The sequence below is a fragment of the Gymnogyps californianus genome, chromosome 17 (assembly GCF_018139145.2).
Source record: "Gymnogyps californianus isolate 813 chromosome 17, ASM1813914v2, whole genome shotgun sequence".
Lineage (NCBI taxonomy): Eukaryota > Metazoa > Chordata > Aves > Accipitriformes > Cathartidae > Gymnogyps > Gymnogyps californianus.
This window is the reverse complement of record NC_059487.1, coordinates 901,203-924,546: the sequence shown is the minus strand read 5'-3', so window position 1 is coordinate 924,546 and position 23,344 is coordinate 901,203. Positions and strand designations below refer to the sequence as shown.

Below are 23,344 nucleotides of genomic sequence, written 5' to 3'. Positions count from 1 at the left end.
GACTGCTGCTCGCCTGTCACAACCACCACAGCTGCACTCTGCGTCTATTCGCATTCCCTGGGCAGAAATACCTAGGCAGCTTTGATATGCGCTGCAAGCACAGCCTGCAACGCCCCGCCTAGGACCGCAGCTGGCTTAGGAAGCTCCCAACACATTCCAGAAGCAAGCTATGAGCCATGTACCAGAACACCTTTAACTGAGGGGTGGTTTCATGGACAAGGTTGATCGAAGTCAGGAACTTCTCCACGAGGAACAACAGACTAAGTCTCTTCAGACCGAGAGAAGAGATAATGCAGGGGAAATAAGAAGCCCATGAACACATCCACTGCGCAAAAGCAGTAGCGACAAGGAACGGTTTGCTGTCTCATCCTTTGCTAAAACTAGGATTTGCTGTCAAATCAGGAGGCAACAAATTAAAAACTAATGGTGGTTCTTCACCCATCATGGAAAAAAGCTCGGGAACTTTCTGCTGCAGAACCTCACAGAGGTTTATCATTTGCAAAGATCCAAGAGGCAATTGGACAGTTTCACAGAAGCATCACTCATCATGGACTATTGAAAAGAAGCCCATTGTCCTCTCAGAAGCCCCAAGGTTGCAACCACTGGAGGCAGGGAAGGAAGTGCCTTGGTTTAAGAGGAGAACATACTCATCCTTCGTGGTCCACTGTTACATCTGATGTTGGCATATTCCTCGCATCACTCTCCTTGCTGTTCAACTCTCCTTGTTGAACAGGACAGCCCCAGCAAGCAGCTCCTGCCGCGGCAGGCTGTAAGAGGCAGGGGACAGTCCTGGTCTCCTTGCCCTGAGCTGTGCTCCTCACCAGGTAGCGCAGGCCAGCAGGCAGTTACAACAGGACCCTGGTGCTAACTTACTAGCACGACTGATCTTACAGACCAGACAGCCCCCAGGGAACAGATCCAAGCCCATTAAGAACTTAAACTCAGTTCTTTTCTGCCACCTTACGTCCAACACTGCAATTCACGCTCTCCAATAGCTACTGCTCCTCAAAGCCTGCCCCTTCTCCTCCCCTGGGGCAGAAGCTTGCAGCATCAGAGGGGCCAGGCAGCTCCTCATCTCAGCACTCTGTGCAGCCCCTTCATCTGCTCAATGCAGCAGGTCTATGGTCAAACTGAATGTGGCTGTGGCAGATGAATGACTGCCAGCAGAAGGCCTTTAGCATGACACAGGTTAAGGCACACAGGATCCTCTGCAACAGTGCCCTCAGCCTCTGTCACCTTGTCTGTGGACCAAAGATAAAAGTTCTTGAGTCTCTCTGTTAGCCAGCCAAGGCTTGGTGATGGAAACTCAGGAAAGTTGCTTGCCACTCAGAAAGATGCCTTGGGAGCCCTTGTGAGCTGTAGCTCACAGGTGGGTGCTGCAAGAGCTGCCAGTACTTGGGATTGCTCTTCAGCAGGGTCTGCAGCATCCTCTGCCCTGCAGTCACCCAACCACAAACCATTCAGCGCAGCAGGGTCTGCCTTGCCCACACTGGCCTCCATCCCCCACGCTGCACGAAGCTGGGAAGGGCATGCCGCAGCACTGAACACCAACCAGAAGAACACTGGTGTGCCTCACAGTGAAGACCAGGAGGGGCAGACAAAACCAAGACGCCACAGTGGTGGGAAGCTGTGGAGCTACATAACAGAGGACACAACACAACTCAAGCCAGTTTCTGAGAATTCAGTAATTTCTGTGTTTCCTCTTCACAGCACTGAGCCAGACCTTGAGAAATGGGAAAACATCACAAGTCTCAGCTCTTGTTTCCTTCACTCCGTAATCATGCTGGAGTTCCCCCACATGTCTTTGTCCTGGTTTTGACTGGGACAGAGTTAATTTTTTCCATATTAGCTTGTATGGGACTCTGTTTTGGATTTGTGCTGAAAACAGTGTTGATAATATGGGGATGTTTTAGTTATTGCTGAGCAGTGCTTACACAGAGCAAGGCCTTTTCTGCTCCTCACCCCACCCCACCAGTGAGCAGGCTGGGGGTCCCTAAGAAGTTAGGAGGGGACACAGCTGGGACAGCTGACCCCAACTGACCAAAGGGATATTCCAGACCACACGGCGTCATGCTCAGCAATAAAAAGCTGGGGGAAAAAGAATAAGGGGGGATGTTCGGAGTGATGGTGTTTGTCTGCCCAAGTCACCGTTATGCGTGATGGAGCCATGCTTCCCTAGCAATGGCTGAACACCTGCCTGCCGATGGGAAGTGGGGAATGAATTCCTTGTTTTGCTTTGCTTGCGTGCGCGGCTTTTGCTTTACCTATTAAACTGTCTTTATCTCAACCCACGAGTATTCTCACTTCTACCCTTCTGATTCTCTCCCTGTCCCACTGGGGGGAGTGGGTGAGCAGCTGTGTGGGGCTTGGTTGCCAGGTGGGGTTAAACCACGACAGTCTTCAAGCAGGTTGCTGCTCTGTGTACTTACCCTACGAGAACCATTCTCACAAGTTCTTACCCGAGCAACCAGAAACTTTCAGCAACACACTAAGTTGTTCATATATTCTGTTTTCTTCTGTTATATTCGCAAGCAGGGTAGCAATGTCTCAAGCAAATCAGACACCTTTGAAACCTGCCTTGGGGTTAGTTTCACACTACAACACACAGAGTACTTCCCTACCTTATGTAGCTAGATGTAGTATTGCTCAGAGCTGACTTACATCCCACCTGTGACAAGTGCAACAAACTCAGGGCCAAGCAGGACCTCCTGACAGCACTTCTTGCAACAATCTGAATTTGAATGTGTGCGGAACATAAGAAGTTGGTGCTTTTCTCTCTCTCAACATGGAAGTAATTTAAACCAGAAGGTCTTGCTCTCCCGGCAAGATATGAGAGCACAGAGACTCGATGGTCCAGGTCTGCCCCACCATCCGTGCACAAAAGCAGTACTTGAGATTCCTAGTCGTGGGCAAGTGCCCACTGTGCCAACAGCTGTAAAAACAGCATTTTAACAGGTACTCATGTTCTTTTCCTTTAAAAAAGAAAAATTCTGAGAGCTCATACCAGTTAGCTTAGTGTAGGCTTCCATGTCCTCCATTGCTGTAGAAATCTGGTACTGTTTTCCTCCAGAGCCTTCTATTTTAAAAAACCTGTCTGCTTTTTGAAAGGCTTCCGTAATCCTAGTTTGAGACAAAATTAAGACTTAGGGATAACATCATTTTTAAACGCCTTATTGCTCAAGAGTCAAAAACCGAAATGCATTAGTATGTTATAGACCACAATAGATGAAACTGCATCCCAAGCACACAGCAGACCCTGATCGCACTGCAATATGTCCTATCTCCATGCTGTCATTGCACATTTCAACAGTCGTTCCATTTACTGAAAACAGGTTCAGATCAGACCTTAACCTTCTTTCAATGAATGAGCAAGTCCATTTTGTTCTGCTTCAAATTATGAGTTTAACACTGCTTAGACGATTGCAGAACACTGCAAGACAGTGACATGGTCACTCAGCTGCAATGAGGCTGCCTCACAGATGACCATATCCTTTTACAGATTCGTTGCTCCAGGAGTTAACTGAGAGAATACAAAGCGTTGTAAAGCATCACAAACATGTGGTATTTTCAGGTGGGAAAAACCGATGTTCTAAAGATCAAGTTCTTCCAGAGTTCCCTGTACCTCATTGTCATTTCCAGCTCATACGCTCATTTGGATAGGCTGCTATAATTATGGTAAGCCAAGAACTAAATTTCTTGGCTGTTTTACTCCTCACACGTGGGTACTGTCAAACCTTAGCATTTTTAGTCTGAGTTTTAGGAGCTGAAGTTTATGAAATGAAAGCAGTCACGAATCACTCTTGTACTGTGTGATCCTCTGCGTTCCTTTTTTCCAAACTCAGCAGATGGTTACTCAGCAGCCAAGATCTTAATGAAAAAATATTAGGGATGCTACTATTTCTGCTTTTCAAGAAAAGCAAAAAGAATAATGCTACATGGAAATTTCTATAGACATCAACAAGAGAGGTACAAATGCAGGTAGCCAGCTGAGCTGGTCCTGAACAAGTCCTGCTGTGGCATTACATAAACACAAAGTCAGGCCTCAGCTGAGCTACAGTAAGCTTGCTCAATACTTTACTCTGTTAATAACCTTGCTTTATTAACCAGCCAGTTTGAGCTAAGTGGTCTCTACCTTGTAGATAAGGATTTGACTTCAGCTGTCAGCACTTAAAACAGCATAAGCACACCCTGGTCGTATGCTTCTTCAGGGCTTTAGTAATTTTCCTCTAATTGAATTTACACGGAAGGATGTTGTTGTCCCCTCGTTTTTTTTGTTGTCGTTGTTAATCACAGCCTCTGTGATACTCTAAGCACTGAGCCTTGCCACAAGAATTGGGTTATATAGCCCAGTGGCTTTTATTCTATGTCACACCTTATTGATTATCTGAATATTCCAAACAGATATACAATTTCAAGAATTTAAAAATAAATGGAATGCAAGAAAAGGAAAGTATAATACTTGCATTATTTCAATGATGTTGCCAATCTTATGCTGGTATGCTCGTCGGTGCAGGCAATTCCGTGTGTGGAACATATCATACAAATTTCCAACTTCCTGAATCAAAAAAATCCAATCATCTTTTACTTTTGACATTGTCTTAATTGGAAATCTAAAACAATCTAGGAATCAAGTGACTCGCCTCCTTTCATTTGCAGCATAGAGCAGAATGGTTATCTTTCACAATTCACAAATTTTGAAACAGACTCAGGCTGGCATGGGAGAGCAGAGACCTGACAGTGACCCCAGGCAGCCTGGGCAGACAAGAGGACCTCCTGCTCCTTTAGCAGTCCCTCGCCAAAGCCACATTTGCCTCGTGCTCAGAAGACTTGGAGCAGGAGCATGCATAACTGATGTTTTTGTAGAGTCTCCCCGGAAGGACCCGCCACAAGCCCTTTCAAACAGAGGCTTGCTCTGTCCCTCCCTTCCTTAAATCAGTTGCTTCTGAGAACAGCTTTCAGAGCAGCAACTGCTTCCTCTCTTGGGCTAAAAAAGCATCCAGCAGGCAACCCCAGCGTCCCCCTGCAATCCAGACTGCAGCTGTACCACGCTGCCCGAGGCAGGCTTTGCCATGCCCCAGATGTTCTCAGTGTGCCGCTATACCTCGCACGCATGTTGCTGCTGAGCGTTCCCTCTGTTCACACACACTGCTTACCTTGTCACGGGTACAGATATGCTTCTGGTTTTTTACTTCACAGACCCGAGTGAATTTAAGTAATCGCTTATAATCAAAATTATTCTGGATTCCTAGGTGATGGCAATCCCTAAAAATATTCCACAGAGAATGTTTAACAATGAGATCATACTTGTACATACAGTAGCATTGTTCCAGTAGGAATTAATAATAAAAACAAAAACTGTAAGATTTGTACCTTGCAAAATAATCCCATTTGTCAACGTCAATGCCATTTTTTTTGTTAGCTACTATCTCATATAGGAAACTTTTCTCCTTTTGTCGACCACGGTAGGGCCACTAACAACAGGGGAGCCGAGAAGAAAAAAAATCAGAAACAATAAGAAATTAGAGTGTGCAAACAATGTCAGAACAATTTTTTAAAGACAGTGGGAATACCCTTTGATTTTGCCGTGACAAGCATCCAACACTGAGGTAGCAAGGAACAAAAAGACAATAAAAGAGCTTTCAGAAGCTGTTGGGCATTAGAAATCCAGAACTAGGGCTTAAGCAGCTAACTTCCCAGAACATCAGTGTCCTGGTTTTGGCTGGGACAGAGTTAATTCTCTTCTTAGTAGCTGGTACAGTGCTCTGTTTTGGATTTAGTGTGAGAATGATGTTGATAACACGCTGATGTTTTAGTTCTTGCTAAGTAGCGCTTATCTTAAGCCAAGGACTTTCCAGTTTCCCGTGCTCTGCCAGCAAGCAGGTGTGCAAGGAGCTGGGAGGGAGTGTGGCCAGGGCAGCTGACCCGAACTAGCCAAAGGGATATTCCATACCATGGAACGTCATGCCCAGTATATAAACTGGGGGGAGTTGGCCAGGAGGGGTGGATCGCTGCTGGGGCATCGGTCAGCGGGTGGTGAGCAATTGCATTGTGCATCACTTGTCTTTTCTTGGGTGTTTTTTTGTTGTTGTATTCCTTTTCATCACAATTATTATTCTTCTTAGTTAGTAGTGTATTTTATTTTTACCTTAGTTATTAAACTGTTCTTATCTCAACCCACGAGTTTTACTTTTTTTCCTTTCCTCCTCCCCACCCCACTGGGAGGGGGGAGGGGGAAGCGGCTGCGTGGTGCCGAGTTGCTGGCTGGGGTTAAACCACAACAATCAGGAAGAATAAAAACCGTGTACACAAGTCTTTCATTTCCCATTCTACTAAAGCAAAGCCTGCAGCTTTGAAATGCCCCCCCAAAAAGCACAGCAACAAAGAGGGGGGAAAGGCTGGAATCATTTACTCCTCAAGGAATCAGTTAAACCCACAAACATGTCACTGTCTTGCAGTCTTCTGCAATCAACTATACAACTTTCTAGAACAGAGTTTTAAAACAATCATTTAGATGTTTTAAACAAAAACTGTTTTAAGAGCCAGCTACTTAAACTCCTAACCCACAAGGGATAATTCAGCCATGAGACAAACAGGAAATCAATGCCAAAATAGTAAGATACAAGTTACACATAAACATTATTTTCTTGAAAATGTAACGATTCTTCAGCTAAACAAAAAATGCCATAAAGTGGCCTTGAAATTCTGAAGGCAGAAAACATTGTATACAAACAGATAAATGGCTTTCATGTTATCTGCATTACAGAAATACTAAAATTGACACGAATAAGAACGGAAACGTGTGTAAGCAGCAGGAAGAGAGCACATCATAGATAAAAATACTCTGTGCTGATCACAAAGAGCTCTGCTACTGGGACAATGTTCAGGAAATCGTTTATGTTCAACGCATAAACAACCTGTTGTTCATGTCAGGACCAGAAGGCCTGCAATGTGATAGCATCACAGCACAGATGCTTCATGAGCAGAGGAGCCCGTACTTCGGTAAGACCACCACAGTACAAACGACTGTCAGTGGAAAATCCTGCAGCCTAACACCAGGAGGGTGGCAAGAAGGTTGCCATGTATCATGTAAGACACTCCTTTTCCCGTTCTCCTGCTGGAAAACAGGCATAAAATCCAAACAAGCAAAAAACAGACATTGGGTAAACCTGCCACAAGATCAATGGAAGTGGCAGGCAGCAAGACTGGCGTGCAAATGAGCACAAATGGGTAAAAATCAACTTGCAGACTTTGTAAATGAATATCCCCTTCCTATAAGATCTCAGGCTGAATTTTACTGTGCTAAGTTCCCTATGTTTGTCATCAGAGTGCTGGAGTACACATGGTAGAACTACACACTACTACAGCAGAAAATAATGGGTAAGTGCTAACATTTGTGGGTGATTTGTTTGGGACAACATACAAATTCTGATTAGGACCAGATTGTCATGACAGATCTCCCACTGACGGGTTCTTAATTCTGGTAGCAACTGAATGGGTGTCCTTGAAGAGATGACAAGAGCTGTAAAGTGTAAAGTGAGGAGAGAGGACTTAATTCTTTTATAGAGTTGCAAGGATTAATAATCACGATCTCTTCTTCCTTACCTCTTGAGGCAACACATTTCTTCAAGTCTTATCCCTGCCTCTATGTTTCTTGCTGCAATAAATCCAAGCATTTTGCTACTGTCAAAGCTGATGCGGGTCTGGCACTTGGGCCACGCTTTGCATTGCTCGTTGCCTCCTCTCTGCCAGTTCTCAGTTTTGTTATCCATTATCAGCTTGTTACCCTAAACTATCTCCGTGTTTTCTTCATATGGCCACCTGAAAACACGACCTCCCATCACCACCACCTTCAGGCATCCAGTAAACAGGCTGTTATCCTAACCTGGTCATTTAAGGTTTCCATTAAAAATTCAGTTCAACCAATCTAGTTACAGTGAATTAGGCTCACTAAATACAAAATAACATTCTTAAGCTTTCCTCTAATCGAAGACTTTGAAGTAAGAACTTCTCAGGAAGATGTAAGCACATAACATAGTGAAGCTACCACCTCCTGCCAGCACTGTAAGAAATAAACACTACACTTCCCTAGCATCTCTTGTGCCAGGATTCTCAGAATTTCATGGGGCTAAAAATAAATAATAAAACATAGCAGAAGCAAAAATTATCTATTCTTTCAGTAAAATTAAAGATATTTATTGGGATAACCACAGGAGCAGTACACTGACTCACCGATTTCTCACAAGCGGTTTCATCTATAGGCCCTCCTATTTGTTCCTTGATGAAGTTCATATCTTCTTCCAGGACAAGACCATACGACTTCATGACTTCTTCTAGTTTATTGGAAGTGATCAGGTGCTCAAACATTTCAACAGAAGCAGTTTCATGCTGTGAAAAAAAAAAAAAAACACCTAAATGTTGCATTACAAAGTTTAAGCACCTTTCCTGCAGTGTCACAGCTTTCTCCGAACCCAGCAGCACTGTCTGGCAGGGCACCTGGGCATGGTGGTGTGAAAGTGCAGCACTTGGGGGATTTTCTATTCATTTTGTATCTACCAGACCAGAAACCACCGGTCTGCAGAGTCCAGAAACACACTCTTCTTCAGCAGAGAGCTGTTAATTTTGTATTTTAATAAACAGCAGTAAAACAGTTACAATGCTAAAAGACAAAATAACCAATTCTGCTGTGCAGAAGATTAACAAGTTTACTTAGCTGATTTTGCTTAGTAATTACAAGCAGAGAGAGGTCTGAAAGGACTGTGTTACATTTCATTCACAGCAAACAAGCCTTGAAACTCTGTTCAAAGTTTCTGAAAGTCTGAACTCTAAACCCTGTATTAAATATCCTGGCCTTGAACTAAAATCTTAAAACTGGAAAGGAAGCTCCCAGTTGGTATTTTGCATCTGTAAAATATATTCTGAAGAAAGCTCGCAATACGCATTTTAAGGCACAATGCTGGCTTAAAACAATCAGTGCAGTCCTAACGAATTCTGCCTCTTCAGAGTCACACTACAGGCATTGACAAGACCAAGACATTTCATTTCTCCTGTGTCACCCAGTGTGACATCTGCAGGAAGAGGACATGCATACACACACAGATCTTATGAAAGTACACAGAAGTCCAAGAGCGTTTGCACTTTCAGGGAAGAGATGCTGGTGACAAACATCTGCCTTACTTCTCCCCACATCTCTTTCTGCTTTGCTAGTACGGCTGCATCTGCTCACAGCCACACTGAGCGGGCTAACGTTCCCCAAACAAACAGTTAAAGAGAACAACAAGGAAATCATTACAAGATCAGAAGACAACATTCTGGTTTTTAATTGTGCCATCAAAATGATGCAATAAGATGATCACTATATTCTCACAAGCACTGGCAGTCTTTAAAGATGAATTACTCTGCCTTTAAAAATGTCAGTTTTCTATTTTTACTTTAATAGTGAAAAGCCTACCTTCCACTTCGAATCTGGACGAGTGAGTGGAATAAATCTTCCATCAAACATGTGTGAAAATGGCCCGTGACCTTAAAAATAAAGATTACACAGGTTCAATCTGAGACATGGTTGTCAGTAAAAATATTTTGAGCAAGCTAAGGATCTGGATTCTCTTGTATTTGACTTGATCTTGACATAATTTATGAGAAAGATTCAGCTATAGCGAGTACACTTTCCTAAGACACCTTAAGTACTACTACACTTAACGTAGCCAGCTCCATTACGTACACCGCAAGCAAGTACTGCAATAACACTGAGAACATTAATTATTCTGTGCCAGCCCTGAAGAAAATAAGTAGTTATAAAATAATCATAACAATTTTTGAAAGGGCCACTAATTTTCACTCTGAAATGTTTTAAGAGACCTGAGGACATCACAGGAGGAAGCGGACACTTCAGCCACTGAGGGCAGAACTCTAAACACCATATGGAAACAAGACAAAGAACTAGCTAAGAGTGGCTACAGATTCACCAAGTGGAGTTGCCTGCGCAGATGTACTCCGGACCAAACAGGAACAGACAAATCCTGTCTCAGAATATGACCATGCACTGAGCAGCCCAAAACAGCTCTCATGTTCTGATCTCGCAGCCAGCTTTTCATCCAGGTTACCTTTCAAAGAGCAAGAAGCCATCTCCAGTGTTGCTTACCCAAATCATGACAAAGCCCAGCAATTTCTACACAGAGGATATCTCGCTGGGTTATATCCAGTTCTGGTTGTCTCTCCTTCAGTGCACGAACCAGACATCCTGCTAGGTAGCCCACTCTGTTGCAGGGGACACACACACACAGAAAAAAAAGTGAATATAGTAGTGTTTCAGGCTGAACAGAAAAAGAGCAGTTCACCTTTTCTATTTTGCTCCATTAAGTCACAGCCCTCGTCTGAGAGAGAGCATACAACAAATACTCAAACCCTGAGCTGCAAGAGAATCACAGACAAACTATTTCCTGTAGTAGAGTTTTAGTCATCAGTAAGACATTTGAAAGCAAAAAAGCATGAGATACCACGCTCAAAACACGGAGACAACAGCATCCTGCAGTATTTCGTAATGCTCAGCCACGGAGTAACTGTGTAAGCGAACAGCAGTGCGTTATTGACAGTGTGCATCTTGAAGCACCACAGCTTACACATCATCCTTTGACTTCCAGTCAGTGCAACTGCAAAGGTCCACAACAGTCACCAAAGCATTTTGTTCTTCTTTCAAACTGTTATTTTAACAATAGCTTATGACAATTATTTCTCTTCCTTTCATTCATTTTAGATTTGACATTTAATTTCACTGAATGGGACCCTCTGTTCTCATGATGCAAAAACAGCAGGAATGAACACACAGCACATACTCCTATAGACTGTTTACAAGCTCTACACCAACTTCCTTTTCTACTTCCCTCAATAGTCCCCCTTGCAGAACATCTTAAAGCAAGACAAGGTTTTATACGACGAGGTAGTATCTTTTATTAGACCAAATTTTACTGTTTGGTGGTTTTTTTACTAGACCAATAAGCACACAAAGCTCACAGTGTTCTTCTATTTTAACACTGTAGAAATATTTGAAATGATACACAAGTTGAGAACAACTGTCCTAAGTTTAACTATATAGACTAATTGAACCGTTTAAAAGAAGAGGTTGTTGACACCACTGGAATTTTCAGACTCCTGTTGTGAAAGCTTTGTTTATATCCCTCACATTTTTGTCTTTTCAGATTTACCAGATGCAATCAATTCCAGCTTGCCTCATTGATTTGACCCTTTTGCAATAGCCACTTGCATCTTGTTAGCATCACGGAGCCGGGGCAGAAGCCAGATTTACTCCACAATATTTCAGCACTAACAAAAGCAACTTTAGGCTGGCCAGATGACCTGAATAAAAAACATTGACTAGTTTAATTTCTCTGCACCTTGGGATATATCTTTAAAACAAGCTTAAATTTGTCATTGATCAGCTTCTCTGTGGCGTGTGAACAACCTAGCAACACTCTGGGAATCCTTGTGTCCATCATCTGTTTCTGTTTAACTTAGATTACAGCTAACAGCCTGACAATCTGCCATCGACTGCATAAAGCACATATTAATACAAATGCAAACATTACAGATAAAATGGGTTTTAGCTGTGCTGGACAATATAAGAGGATTACAACTGTCTGGCAAGTCATTTATAGCAGCCCCGGTACCCTTCCCAGGTTTACGCTTTAAAACTCAAATTTTGACCAGGGAGAACATAAAGCACTGTCTTTATTAAATGAAGTTCAAGGGAACAGCTCATAATCACACAGGATATCCAGGAACATTTGCGAGACCAAAAACACCACCATTGCAGTTTTCACCAGCGCTCAAAGACAGCGATGCCCCTTGGCTGGCACTTCACGTTAGTGCAACCGAACTCCGGGAAATCCAAATGCAAGAGATGTGCATGCAAGACTTCATCACCTTACCCTATGGAGTGTTCAAAGCGGTTGTGAGAGGCTCCTGGAAAAACAAAGTAAGTGCCACCCAGCTGCTTAATGTATCGGAGGCGCTGAAACTGAGGCGTGTCGATGATACGAACAAGAAGCGGATGTATTTCAATGTGCCCATGAATTGGATCGTTAAAAACCTACAAAAGCCAAACAAAATAGTGTAATCAACATTTAAAATTTGACTTTGAAAGGAAACAGGCACCAAGGTAAAGGATATCTAGAATGGTCAGGTATTTGGTGGGAGAGGGCAACTGTTTTGTTTTCTCCTGTAAAACAGCCGTATCCCGCCTACCCTATATCAAGATTTATCCTGGAGAACTACTTAAGCATGACATCAAAAAACCAAAGCTGTCTATTTCAGAGGGCAAGGGAATTAAAGCCAAAATCTCTAAAAATGTTATCTGCACCTGTGTAATTCCAAAACTTAACACTTGAGAAAACTGCTGTCTTTATTAATCTGCTATTCCAGTTAAAGCAGGGTACTGCAATACATGTCTGAGATATCCAATAAGAAGTGTTTGGTTTGACACTGTTCATGTTTTTTAAAATCAAGTGAACTTTTGCAGAGTGGAAATTATGATTCTTACCTTTTTCGTAAAACAAACCGCAAAACCCAAGATAACTGAAACATGAAAGAAGTACTCCCTGATCATCCCTAAGCACAGCCATCTGAGTAACTACAGTGACCTACTAGAGAAGATAAACACACACATTTAATCCTTGCCTCAAAACAGCAGATAAAACCATTTCATCACACACATATCTTGGTAAAATACTGAGGCAAATAAGGTTTTCCTCTGTTCTCTCTACTCTCGGTCTAAGAGTCAGACTAGAGCTGACAGGGCTCTAGCAGATGTGCAGACTACTACGGAACGCGTGCAGCCCTGGCCTGAGTTAAACCAACATGCAGCACTGTGAGAAACTGCTGCACACAGCAAACAGCAGAAGTGAGGAGGAGTCTGTTAACCCAGGCCTGGGGCCAAACTAATAAAAAGAAACAAGGGGAGGCTCTACACAGAGAAGTGTGAAAGGGGAGCTTCTCAACACATTTCAAACAGCTCATCTGCTCATTCAATCTCTCCCAACCGCCAGGTGCCCACATAAAGCTCGTAGCTGATGATTTTAACGATTCTTCTGGTTACTGTGGTTTTTCAAAGACCACCCGCTATCAAGGAGAAGGGCTCGGAGTTTGCTGCTCTGCAAAGGAAAGGCATCACCGCAGCACCAGCTGGCACCACCAAGCCAAAAAGGAGGGGAGGCAGAGACAGGGAGAGAGACGGCGCTGCGCAGCGCCAGCGAGGCCCTGGAAGCGATGTCCTCCCGACGCGGCGCTGGGGCTACCTTCATCACGTCCACGTGCTGCTGTCTCAGTTTGTTCAGGCAGGCCAGCACTTTCAGTCTCTCAGCTGGAAGGCTAGAAAGGAAAAAAAAAGACATTGAGAGCAAAGTTTGCAATGCATTTCCCTTTACAATTTGCAGTACATATGGAATTACTTGTGGAAGTTCACATCACACTGACATTCGTTGACTCTTTTATGGAAATACATATTTCTGCAGCTTTTTCAGAAAAATATTGACAGCATTTATCCTTCTAAAGTCAAGTATAGAAGGAAGAGAACAAATAGCTACAGAAGCTGTTTGTAAAGCAGTGTAAGTGCTTCTCCCACTTATACAGAACTGAGAAATAGAAACGCCAGGAAATACACAACTTTTTCGTCAATTTCTTTTAGGGAAAGTCACATTTGGGGATAAGTCCTTCAAATTTATGGGAAAGACAACATGCAGTCCCTGAATAACTGACATTTTTTTAAGGTTGAAAAATCATTTAAACTAAAATGTCTAAGTACCAATAAGCGATTTTTATAAAAATTTCTTTCAGTCAGTCAACTCTGTATTAAAAGAAGTCTTATTTTGCCAAATTAACTGGAATTTTACATAAATTAATTTCAACTTCAACAGTGGAACCACCAGAGTTTAAAAGATGCTCTAATTTTGTTGAGAACTGATTCTTCGATTTCGTAAAGATATTTTGCTGTCTTTTTTAATAAATTACTAAAGGTCCCCTTCACAACACACACGTAAACTTTCAACGCAGATACTCTGCTGTAGCCACGGTAGTCCAAGAGCACTAGCAGGACAAGTCTGGAGGGAGAGATAATACACTCTATTACACCCACTTTTATTACTCTGTCTGCAAGCTTTGTCCTTGAGCAAAATGGTTTCCACCTCAGTATGACAGCAAACATTATCAGGAGAAAGTACAATTTGCTACCTTTTGTACACGTCAGCAGTTAACCACCCTGAGATCAGTTTTACATCAGTCTTTCAATTTAACAGGAAGCAATACTACAAAAGGTCAACTACTAGCAAAAAATACTGCTTGATGCACTATGTATTTTCATCCGAATCATTTCATAATTCACAATCCATAAAATACTAAAAGCATATGATGTCTGAGCTGCTGGTAAGCCGTTTTTGTCTTAACCACTTAGTATCCCTTTCCCTAACAGTGAGCTTTTGGGCTGCAGCCTCCGCTGCTCACAGACTGTCACAAGTCTTTAGCTGCCCCCACTTGCAAGCAAGACGAAAAGCACCAGTGGTGATGCTCAGACCAGCGTGTTACTTCACATCCCAAGCAGCTCAGCCTGTAGAAACAGTCACAAACCCCCAGATACTTACAAGGGGGTTCCTGAAAGAGCCCACTATCTACAGGGCAACAGAAAGCAGCTAACACTGAGGACAAGAGGAGGATCACCTGCATCTGCCCATCCTTCTTGCTCTCTGCTAAGAGAAGATGAACTTTGGCATGGTGGAAGAGCCGAGGAACCCTTCTGCGGCCAGCAAACCAGAAGCTTGTACACACCTATCCTTACGCTCCCAGAAAAAGCAACTGCAACTGCTCTTTGAGGTCTGCCCTGAAAATGGGACCAAGAATATTCAACTGCTGCTTATGAGAAACGTGTAACCTTTCCGACCACAGGTATGGGTAGCTCCGGCAGGACTAGCGCTTGGGATGGTAACCAAGCACCTCCATCACCACCCTCATAAACAGTTCAGGGACAGCAAAGTCAGAAGCAATCTGCTTCCAGCCATCTACATTCATTTTACTTCTGTGGAGAAGTTCTCTCTCAAGACACTTACCTAACATGCAGAACCACACCTGGACTAGAGCATCTTCGCTCCAGCAGACTTGAAAAATTAACACCCAAACTTGATGTACAGACATGACCCCCACGTTCTTCATTACAACCGAGGTCTTCAGTGGGTATCACTTCAAAGCATGCTAATAATGGCAATCAAACATCACAAGCATGCTTTTGAATGAGCTGTAATGCTGCAAGAGGTACAGCAGCACCAGCATATAGTCATGCAATAGACCTCAGACAACAATTGCCCCAAAAGATACTCTGGGTCACGCAAAGCACATGAGGTAGGACTTCATGACATTTTTGAGAAGGTGAGGCAGTGCAAAGCAGCACCCAGCATTAAGCAAGGGACAGCACTGCTGAGTACAGGGCACAGCCTGTTGGTTTGAAGCACCTGATTATACTTTTAAATGCCACAAAAACTCAGGAGTGAGGAGAAAATTAACTGGAAAATAGCTAGGTACGTAAGGAGGAAGGTGTGTGGGCACCTACCGTCTTGAGAAATTACCAGTGACTGCAACTACAGGAACAGCAGAGAAAGGACAGCTCTGTACTACTGACGGTACAGTCTATTATACAACTACCCTATGCAAACATTGTCCACAAAGAGCATAGCCCAATGTGCTGCTTTGCTCCAGAAACTCACCTCCAGCAGGGCTGAATTAAATGGGGCTAACACCACTGTCTGCACTGTATGACACATCTGCTGGAGTCACCCCCGGGACGGATTGGTGCTGCACACAGGTGAGAGAGCAGCAAAAGGAATAGGCCCGACCAGGGAGGCTGGGACGTCCCCGCCTGACATACCACATCACTGGCCTGTGTGTCTTGTCGCCTTGCCCTGCCTCCAGGAACACTAAACTTTGTTTTGGGTTTGGCCTCCAGATGACAAAGCATGCTGTCAATACAGTCCTGGCGTGACTGATCACCTGAACGTCGCACCACAGAGAGCTCTCTATCCTTCTTCAGATAGGAAACAACAGCAGGGGATTTTTCACCTGGTGTCTACACAATAAGGCCACCTCAACCAAGAGATTACACACAAATCATGTCTTAGTACTGTGGTTTTCCAGGGCTCTGCAGCCATCGTTCCTCCAACAGCGAAAGCAGCAATACTGCAGGCCATCTTTGAAAGGGTGAGAACTGACACTTCCCCATCCATTCCCCTCCACCCTCCCTGCTTTGCCCACACCCTCCCTCAAGCCACAGGTGACAAGGATGAGAAAACCCCTTTCCTGCACCCGTGAGGAACTTCACTGTTCCAGAGAGGTCAGCCAGACAGCTCTACTCATCATCTGTATCTGGCATGCAGCGTGCCGCACGCCACACAAAACATCCACTTCCAGGAACTTGAGAACACATAGGAAACCCATAGCACTGTCTCCAGGCCCCTGTCCTCCCAAGCTCTCCCCACTGAATGTCCAGGAATGTCAGGGAACTAAATATACGCATTCATTATCAGCCTGTCACAGAGAAATGATGAAAGTTACTGTAGGACACAGCATGCAGTCGAAAGACACATGTAAAAGGGATCATTCTTTAGTGCAAAGTTGAGATGTTTTAAAAAAGCAGAAGGCTCTAGCAATTTCTCATCCAACTCACATTTTCAGCTTAACAGAAACAAGATATCAGATCTCACCGAAGGAAACACCTTATAAAAGAAAACCCACAAGCATGTCATTCCACACCCCCAGCACCATCCACTCTCCATACCGACTGAGAGCTCTTCACAGCCGTTTGACTCCACCGCCTGCACCACAGGCTTAGAGGGACTTCCTCGCTGCCCCGTCCTGCCTGCCTACGTTCAGCACTAACAGAGCCTGACCTCCAAGTTTCTGACAACCCACAGAGCAGCCTGCAGATGTCTGGTGTGTCCGAGCGTCTGTATGGGCACTTGATGCTCAGACAGCCAGCGAGGTACTAAAAGCAACCAGCCTCCTGACAGTCTCTGAACAGAAACTATACATCCGCTTGTTATTTCAATTAGACAATTACCTCATACTTCAGAAACAAACAAAGCCTTTAGCTGCCTTCCTCACGATACCACCCGATTTCTATCTGCACACTTCAAACAGCTGCAGTTAAAACCCTTCTTCCAAAGAAACCAAACATACCTTAATGACTCCTGCCAACATCTTAACTCCTCCAAAGCACAACCCTTCTGCCTTGTCATCTCGAGTCACACCAGCTCTTATTTCTCTACCGATGGCCACACCCAGACGCCCGCTCTTTCAACTCACCCTTTGCAAGTCGCAAGCGCAGCCGGGATGTCTCAATATAATAGAGAGGGGGCCCTTCATCTCCCCCTCACAAGAGAGAGAGGGTACGGTGTTAGCTCTGACAAGTTTTCAGCCAAGGAGCCAACCTGTACACCAAACTACTCAAAACCCCCAGCAGACAAGCACAGCTCTGCGCTTGTGTACGCCTGCCAGATAACCACACTCCACACTGCCTTAGGTCCACTAACCACAACATTAGCAAATAGCTTAAGCGGAACAGTTGGGTTTTGAGAGAAATTTGGATGAAACAGTGTAAACAAGGTCAGCAAAGGAGTAAAGACATTCAAAGACTAAAAAGCACCAGGAAGTATGTGGTGAGCAAGCAGGCTCACATCCCAGGAGAGGTGAGCAAATCCGACCCCAGTGGGGCAGAGAAGGGGCAGCGGGGGCCCTTCAGACATGTAGGCCAACAGGATCCATTTATACTCTCTTCTGTTTCAGAAGAGCAAGAAAGTATATTCACCACCAGAAGAATTACAAGGTTTTTAGGACCAGTCATTTCCCTCACTACTGGGAACAATCCTTTACATGTTTTAAGACAGCATTCAGTTTTCCTGTGCTCGTGGCAGGTGACTGCTACCGAGCTGGCAGTAAGACTTTGTCAGACTGCCTGCTCCCCACAGCCAAGTGCTGCGGCAGCTCACAGTGGCCACTGAGCTCTGCCACTCGCCCACAGGCCCGTATTCTGTCAGGACACACAACAAAATTTCTTTTCCATAACAGTCCACCCTATTGTAGCAGGCGCAACAAACAGCAAAGCCCCAGCAACTGTTGCAAGATTAAAATTTCAACGTCCGGGATTTGTCTCAGGGAGATGGCTGAAACCCAGCCTCCACAAAACAGCACCTACTCACTATTTTAAAAATTGTTAGTACTGTCGTTACTAGAATCAGAGCAGCATTAACTTTAGGCTGAGAAGAAAGTTCTCATCAAAACCTGTGGAGTTTACACTGGTGTTCCTATTAACACTTAAAAGGTTATTGTGCTACCGGTGGTATTTTCATTAAAGCTTTTTAAATGGATTTTTTTGCCTCTCAAGGTTACTGGGCAACTAGCTGCTACATTCCGGGTGGCGCTGGCTGTGCCGGGATCAGCAGGGGAACTGGTAAACTGTTCTGGAGGATGCGAGATCAGCCACGCAGAACTCGTTCCATCACGTGCACCCACTCCGGCTGTCCTTACAGCCAAGCTCTTGGGCGTTTGGGCTGGAAACGGGACAAAGCCGTCCTGTTAGGTCAGGAAACGTCTCCTTCTCCCGGAGTTCGCCATCGCGGACGGGGCCTTGCGAGGCAGGGACCCGCCCGCAGCAGTGCCTGGGACGCACACAGCCGGCGGGGACCGCACCGCGATGCAGCCCCTCGCTAAACGCCCTCCTCCTGTTTTAAAGGAGAGACCGCCCGAGGGCGGTGGGGACCCCCCGAGGGCCCGCCACACCGGCCAGAGCCCGGTCTGCACCGGAGGGCCCGGGGGCTCCCCCAGACAGGGCGCGGGCCGCCTCACGGGGCTGCGAGCCGGGGCTGCCTTCCACCGCCCTCCCACCCCGGGGCCTCCCGCGGCCCGGGCCCGCGGGGGCGGCTCTCACCAGACGCGGGTGACCTCGAGGGCGCAGGCCGGCAGGTCCAGCAGCATGCTCCCGGTGACTCCGCTCTCTGCGGGGGCAAGCACAGCGTCAGCGGCGGGGCCCGGCCGCCTCGAGGGGCTGCCCGGCCCCGGCTGCCCCGAGGGGCTGCCCGGCCCCGGCCCGCCGTTACCTCGGAAGCGGCGCAGGAGGCTGGGCTCGCCCACGCCGCAACGCGAGAGGTGCTGGCAGAGCCGCTCCGTGTCCCACAGCCGCGGGTCGCAGCGGTCGCTCTCTGCCGTGGGGCCGCGGGGCCCCTCAGGGGAGCCCTCACGCCGCGCCCGCTTGGCGGGAGCCGCGCCGCAGCCCGCCGCCGCCGCCGGGCTCCCCATCCCGCCGCTACAGCCGCCGCCGCCGCGCAGGCGCAGCGCCCGCTCCGCTCGGCAGGGGGGACCGGCGCCGCGGTGACGTCAGCGCCCAGCGCTGCCCCCCGCCCTGCGCCGGCGAGCGGGAAGCGCCGTGTGGCGGCGGGCTCGGCGGGGCTCCTCAGCGACCCGGCGCCCCCGCCAGCCCTCAGCGCCCGCCTTTCCCCTCACACGGCAGGCGTGGACGTGGGCTTCGGGGCTGGGCGCTGGCTGGGCCCCGCCGGTGGGGGCGTCTGCCGTTGACGCCGGGTCGCGACCCGGGGGCAGAGGCGGCGGTGCGGGCTCGGAGGAGTTTGGAAGGCGAACCACAGGCAAAATTCCCCGAGAGACCTGCGCCCTCCTGCCAGCACCCTGGGGCAGCTCGCCAGGCCTCCCTGGCACCCCCGTCACAGGCGCTGCCCGAGGCGCCGGCACCGACGGTGTTGACACCGGTAATCCCGGCGGCCTCCTCCTCACGCTCCCTGAGCCTTCCCCGTTCCCGCTTCCTGGCACCCTGGGGCCCGGGAGCACCCGCGGGTTATCAACGCTGGAAGCGTAAAGTAGCTCACAGTGACCTGTCGTTGCAGCGGCCGTCTCCCTTGCATCCGATGGAGGAGGCTGCTTTCTGCAACAAGCCGTTTTTCACACAAAACCGTAGATCGTGCCAATGGAGCCGTGGAACAGGCAGAGCTGCTGGAGCCAGATGAGCGATCCTCACCACAACGGCAGGTTACTGTGAAGGATTCAGACCTAAGTACCTGGAAACCAGCACCAGCAAGGCCCGTTCATCATCCCAAATCCCCACTCGGTCACAAACATCAGCCTCCACGAAGGTGCTCCCAGAAGACATGGTGCCACAACACTATTGCCCTCAAACAATGCTGCTGAAGACACCCTGTCGTGGTTTAACCCCAGCCGGCAGCTAAGCACCATGCAGCCGCTTGCTCACTCCTCTCCCCTGGCCCCAGTGGGATGGGGAGGAGAATCGGAAAAAAAAGTAAAACTCGTGGGTTGAGATAAGAACAGTTTAATAATTGAAATAAAATAAAATATAATAATAATTGTAATGAAAAGGAAGATAACAAAAAGAGAGAAATAAAACCCAAGAAAAGACAAGTGATGCACAATGCAGTTGCTCACCACCCGCTGACTGATGCCCGAGCAGCGATCCGCACCTCCTGGCCAACTCCCCCCAGTTTATATACTGGGCATGACATTCCGTGGTATGGAATATCCCTTTGGCTAGTTGGGGTCAGCTGCCCTGGCCATGCTCCCTCCCAGCTCCTTGCACACCTGCTTGCTGGCAGAGCATGGGAAACTGAAAAGTCCTTGGCTTAAGATAAGCGCTACTTCGCAAGAACTAAAACATCAGTGTGTTATCAACATCATTCTCACACTAAATCCAAAACACAGCACTGTACCAGCTACTAGGAAGAAAATTAACTCTATCCCAGCTGAAACCAGGACAACCCAAACCCAACTTTTTCAAGATCTCGTTCCCAAGACATCACAAACAATGAAACCAGATGCACCCCAGCTGCCAGACTCTCAGTTGCTCACAGCCATGACAACCGGACACCATGGCTGTCACATATAGAGACACACGTGCTGGTTTCCAGATGCCGTGTCCACAAGTAACGTCCCAACATGCATGAAATCAGCTCTGCTGTTAAAGGCCTCTGCGTGCCACAAAGGCCCCAGAAAGGGCCTGAGACTTTGGCTCCCAAATACGGACCCCACAGAGCGCAGCTGGCAAAATCCCCGCTGCCTCGGTCCATCCCTGGCAGCCTTCTCAGAGATGCACACACCACACGTGAAGCTCACACGTCGGTGCCCCTGATGGACTGGATATTTGCACCAGCACAGCTTTTGGGGGGAGCCCACTCACCCCCTCGCTGCTCCCAGCAACCCCACGGACTGCCCACGGACTGTGGTTGTGCCAGGCACCTCCTCCTTGCGGACAGCCTGCCGCTCCGCTGCCGTCACCAGCACCAACAGGGACATTCCAGGAGTTCCAAACCCCCATACACCTCTGAGCTCCCTCCATGCTTCAGCAGTTCTGCGATGCCCGGCACAAGCTGCGGTTACCGTGATGCTGCACAGGCTCCCCGGGGGGATGGTTACACGTTATCCTTCAGCAGTATGCACACGCGTGTTGGGTTTACGTGGCAAGGTTTTGGTAGCAGGGAGGCTGCAGGGGTGGCCTCCGTGAGATGACACCAGAAGCTGCCCCCGTGTCGGGCAGAGCCAGCCTCAGCCGGCTCCAAGATGAACCCACTGCCGCACAGCTGCAGCTGGGAGAGAGAGGAGCGAGAAAATGTGTGAAAGAGCCCTGAGGCACCAGGGTCAGAGAAGAAGGACGGGGAGGAGGCACTCCAGGCGCCAGAGCAGAGATTCCCCTGCAGCCTGTGCAGGAGACTGTGGTGAAGCAGGCTGTCCCTCTGCAGCCCATGGAGGACCACAGTGGAGCTGATCCCCACCCTGCAGCCCATGGAGGACCCCACACCGGAGCAGGTGGAGATGCCCTTAAGGAAGCTGCAGCCCATGGAGAGCCCACACAGGAGCAGGCTCCTGGCAGGAACTTCAGCCTGTGGGGGGGACCCCACGCTGCAGCAGGGGCAGAGCGCGAGGAGGAAGGAGCAGCAGAGATGAAGCATTACGAACTGACCCCAAACCCCCTCCCTGTGCCGCTTGCGGAGAGAGGAGGTAGAAAAGTCAAGCGTGAAGTTGAGCCTAGGAAGAAGGGAAGGGTGGGGGGAAGGTGGTTTCGTTTTTGTGTCTCATTATCCTACTCTATTTTTAATTGGCAATAAATTAAATTAAACTTCCCCAATTCCAGTCTTTTGCCCATGACGGTAATTGGTGAGCGATCTCCCTGTCCTTATCTTAACCCATGAGCTTTTTCACTGTATTTTCTCCCCCTGTCCTGCTGAGGAGGGGGAGTGAGAGTGCGGCTGGGTGAGCACCTGGCAGCCAGCCAAGGTCAACCCACCACAACACATTTCTGGGAATTGCTGTGTTCTCATCACGACTTCCCCACCACAGTTCAGATGTGTAGAAAAGAAAAGAAAAAAAAAAAGAAAAAATTCATCATCTTAATAACAAAAAGCCCTTTCTAGGTTTTTCTGCAGGTCTCCATATGGAGCAGAGCTTATGTGTTCTACTGTCATGCTACAGTAATTTGCTTTTGTAAGCAAATATTCTGCTTTCTCAATTCTCAGCTCTTGTTAGGAAAGTGCACTTAATGCTCGCTGCCTGTTTCTCATTTGGCTGAGAGTCTCTCTCCCTCCCCTCTGGGTCTGCCCGAGATTTCCATCAGCATCATGCCCTCACCATCTGAAATGAAACTGTCTGGCTGAGAGTCCCACCCATTTAGAGGAAACACTCCTCCTTCTTGGAAGAAACCTTAGGAGACAAGAATAGGCCAGATCCATTAAGGAACACGACCATATGAAATAGCCTCACACCTTCTCCATTTCCCCTCTCCCACACAAGTGACACCCAAATGTCACTGGCGCTCGTCCTTTTAAGGAATAATTCATCACCTGTCCATTCCGCACCTCTAGCGGTGTCAAAAGCCGCCCTGTATAGCTCAATACCCAGATGATACCTAAAGAGCTTTTAGGGGAGGGGAAGGAGTTGAAGGCCATACATCCTACACACAGGCCCAATACATCTGGAGTGTCTTCCAAAAAAAAAAAAAAAAAAAAAGAATTAAAAAATGCAAGAGGGATCTCATTGCATTCGTGGCCCAAAAATAGCAAGGGAGGAATACCCTGAAACGGCAGGACATCCTTCTTGGATCAATGCAAAAACTGCTGATATTACAACACCAGATGGGCACGTGGCATAGCAACAGGATGGAGGGTTAGCAGTTTCACCCTCACTAGTAGGAAGAAAAAGAAAACAAGATACTACGCTAGGCAGGGCGTTGTTCTGAGCAGCACTAAGTCCCTAGTAACCAAACAAAGCACGTGAAAACAGGGAAGGGAGAAAAAGCGTTTCGCTTTGC

General features: G+C 47.1%; 1 protein-coding gene across 2 annotated transcripts in view; it reads right to left on the bottom strand.

The window, feature by feature from the left end:
• SAMHD1 (SAM and HD domain containing deoxynucleoside triphosphate triphosphohydrolase 1) overlaps window positions 1-19,945 on the bottom strand; it is a 29,612-nt gene extending 9,667 nt beyond the window's left edge. The window contains exons 1-11 of one of the 2 annotated variants that reach the window (XM_050907261.1): window positions 19,908-19,945; window positions 18,953-19,019; window positions 13,287-13,359; window positions 11,922-12,082; window positions 10,139-10,254; window positions 9,449-9,519; window positions 8,230-8,385; window positions 5,371-5,471; window positions 5,154-5,262; window positions 4,464-4,555; window positions 3,005-3,120 (exon numbers count right to left, since the gene is read on the bottom strand). In XM_050907261.1, the coding sequence (XP_050763218.1) occupies window positions 3,005-3,120; window positions 4,464-4,555; window positions 5,154-5,262; window positions 5,371-5,471; window positions 8,230-8,385; window positions 9,449-9,519; window positions 10,139-10,254; window positions 11,922-12,082; window positions 13,287-13,359; window positions 18,953-18,999 (1,042 nt within the window). In that variant the 5' untranslated portion in view covers window positions 19,000-19,019; window positions 19,908-19,945. Of the gene's footprint in view, window positions 1-3,004; window positions 3,121-4,463; window positions 4,556-5,153; window positions 5,263-5,370; window positions 5,472-8,229; window positions 8,386-9,448; window positions 9,520-10,138; window positions 10,255-11,921; window positions 12,083-13,286; window positions 13,360-18,952; window positions 19,020-19,121; window positions 19,321-19,907 lie in introns of those variants that run through there. The other variant, XM_050907260.1, reaches the window with a different exon arrangement.
• Between the last annotated feature and the right edge of the window lie 3,399 nt (window positions 19,946-23,344).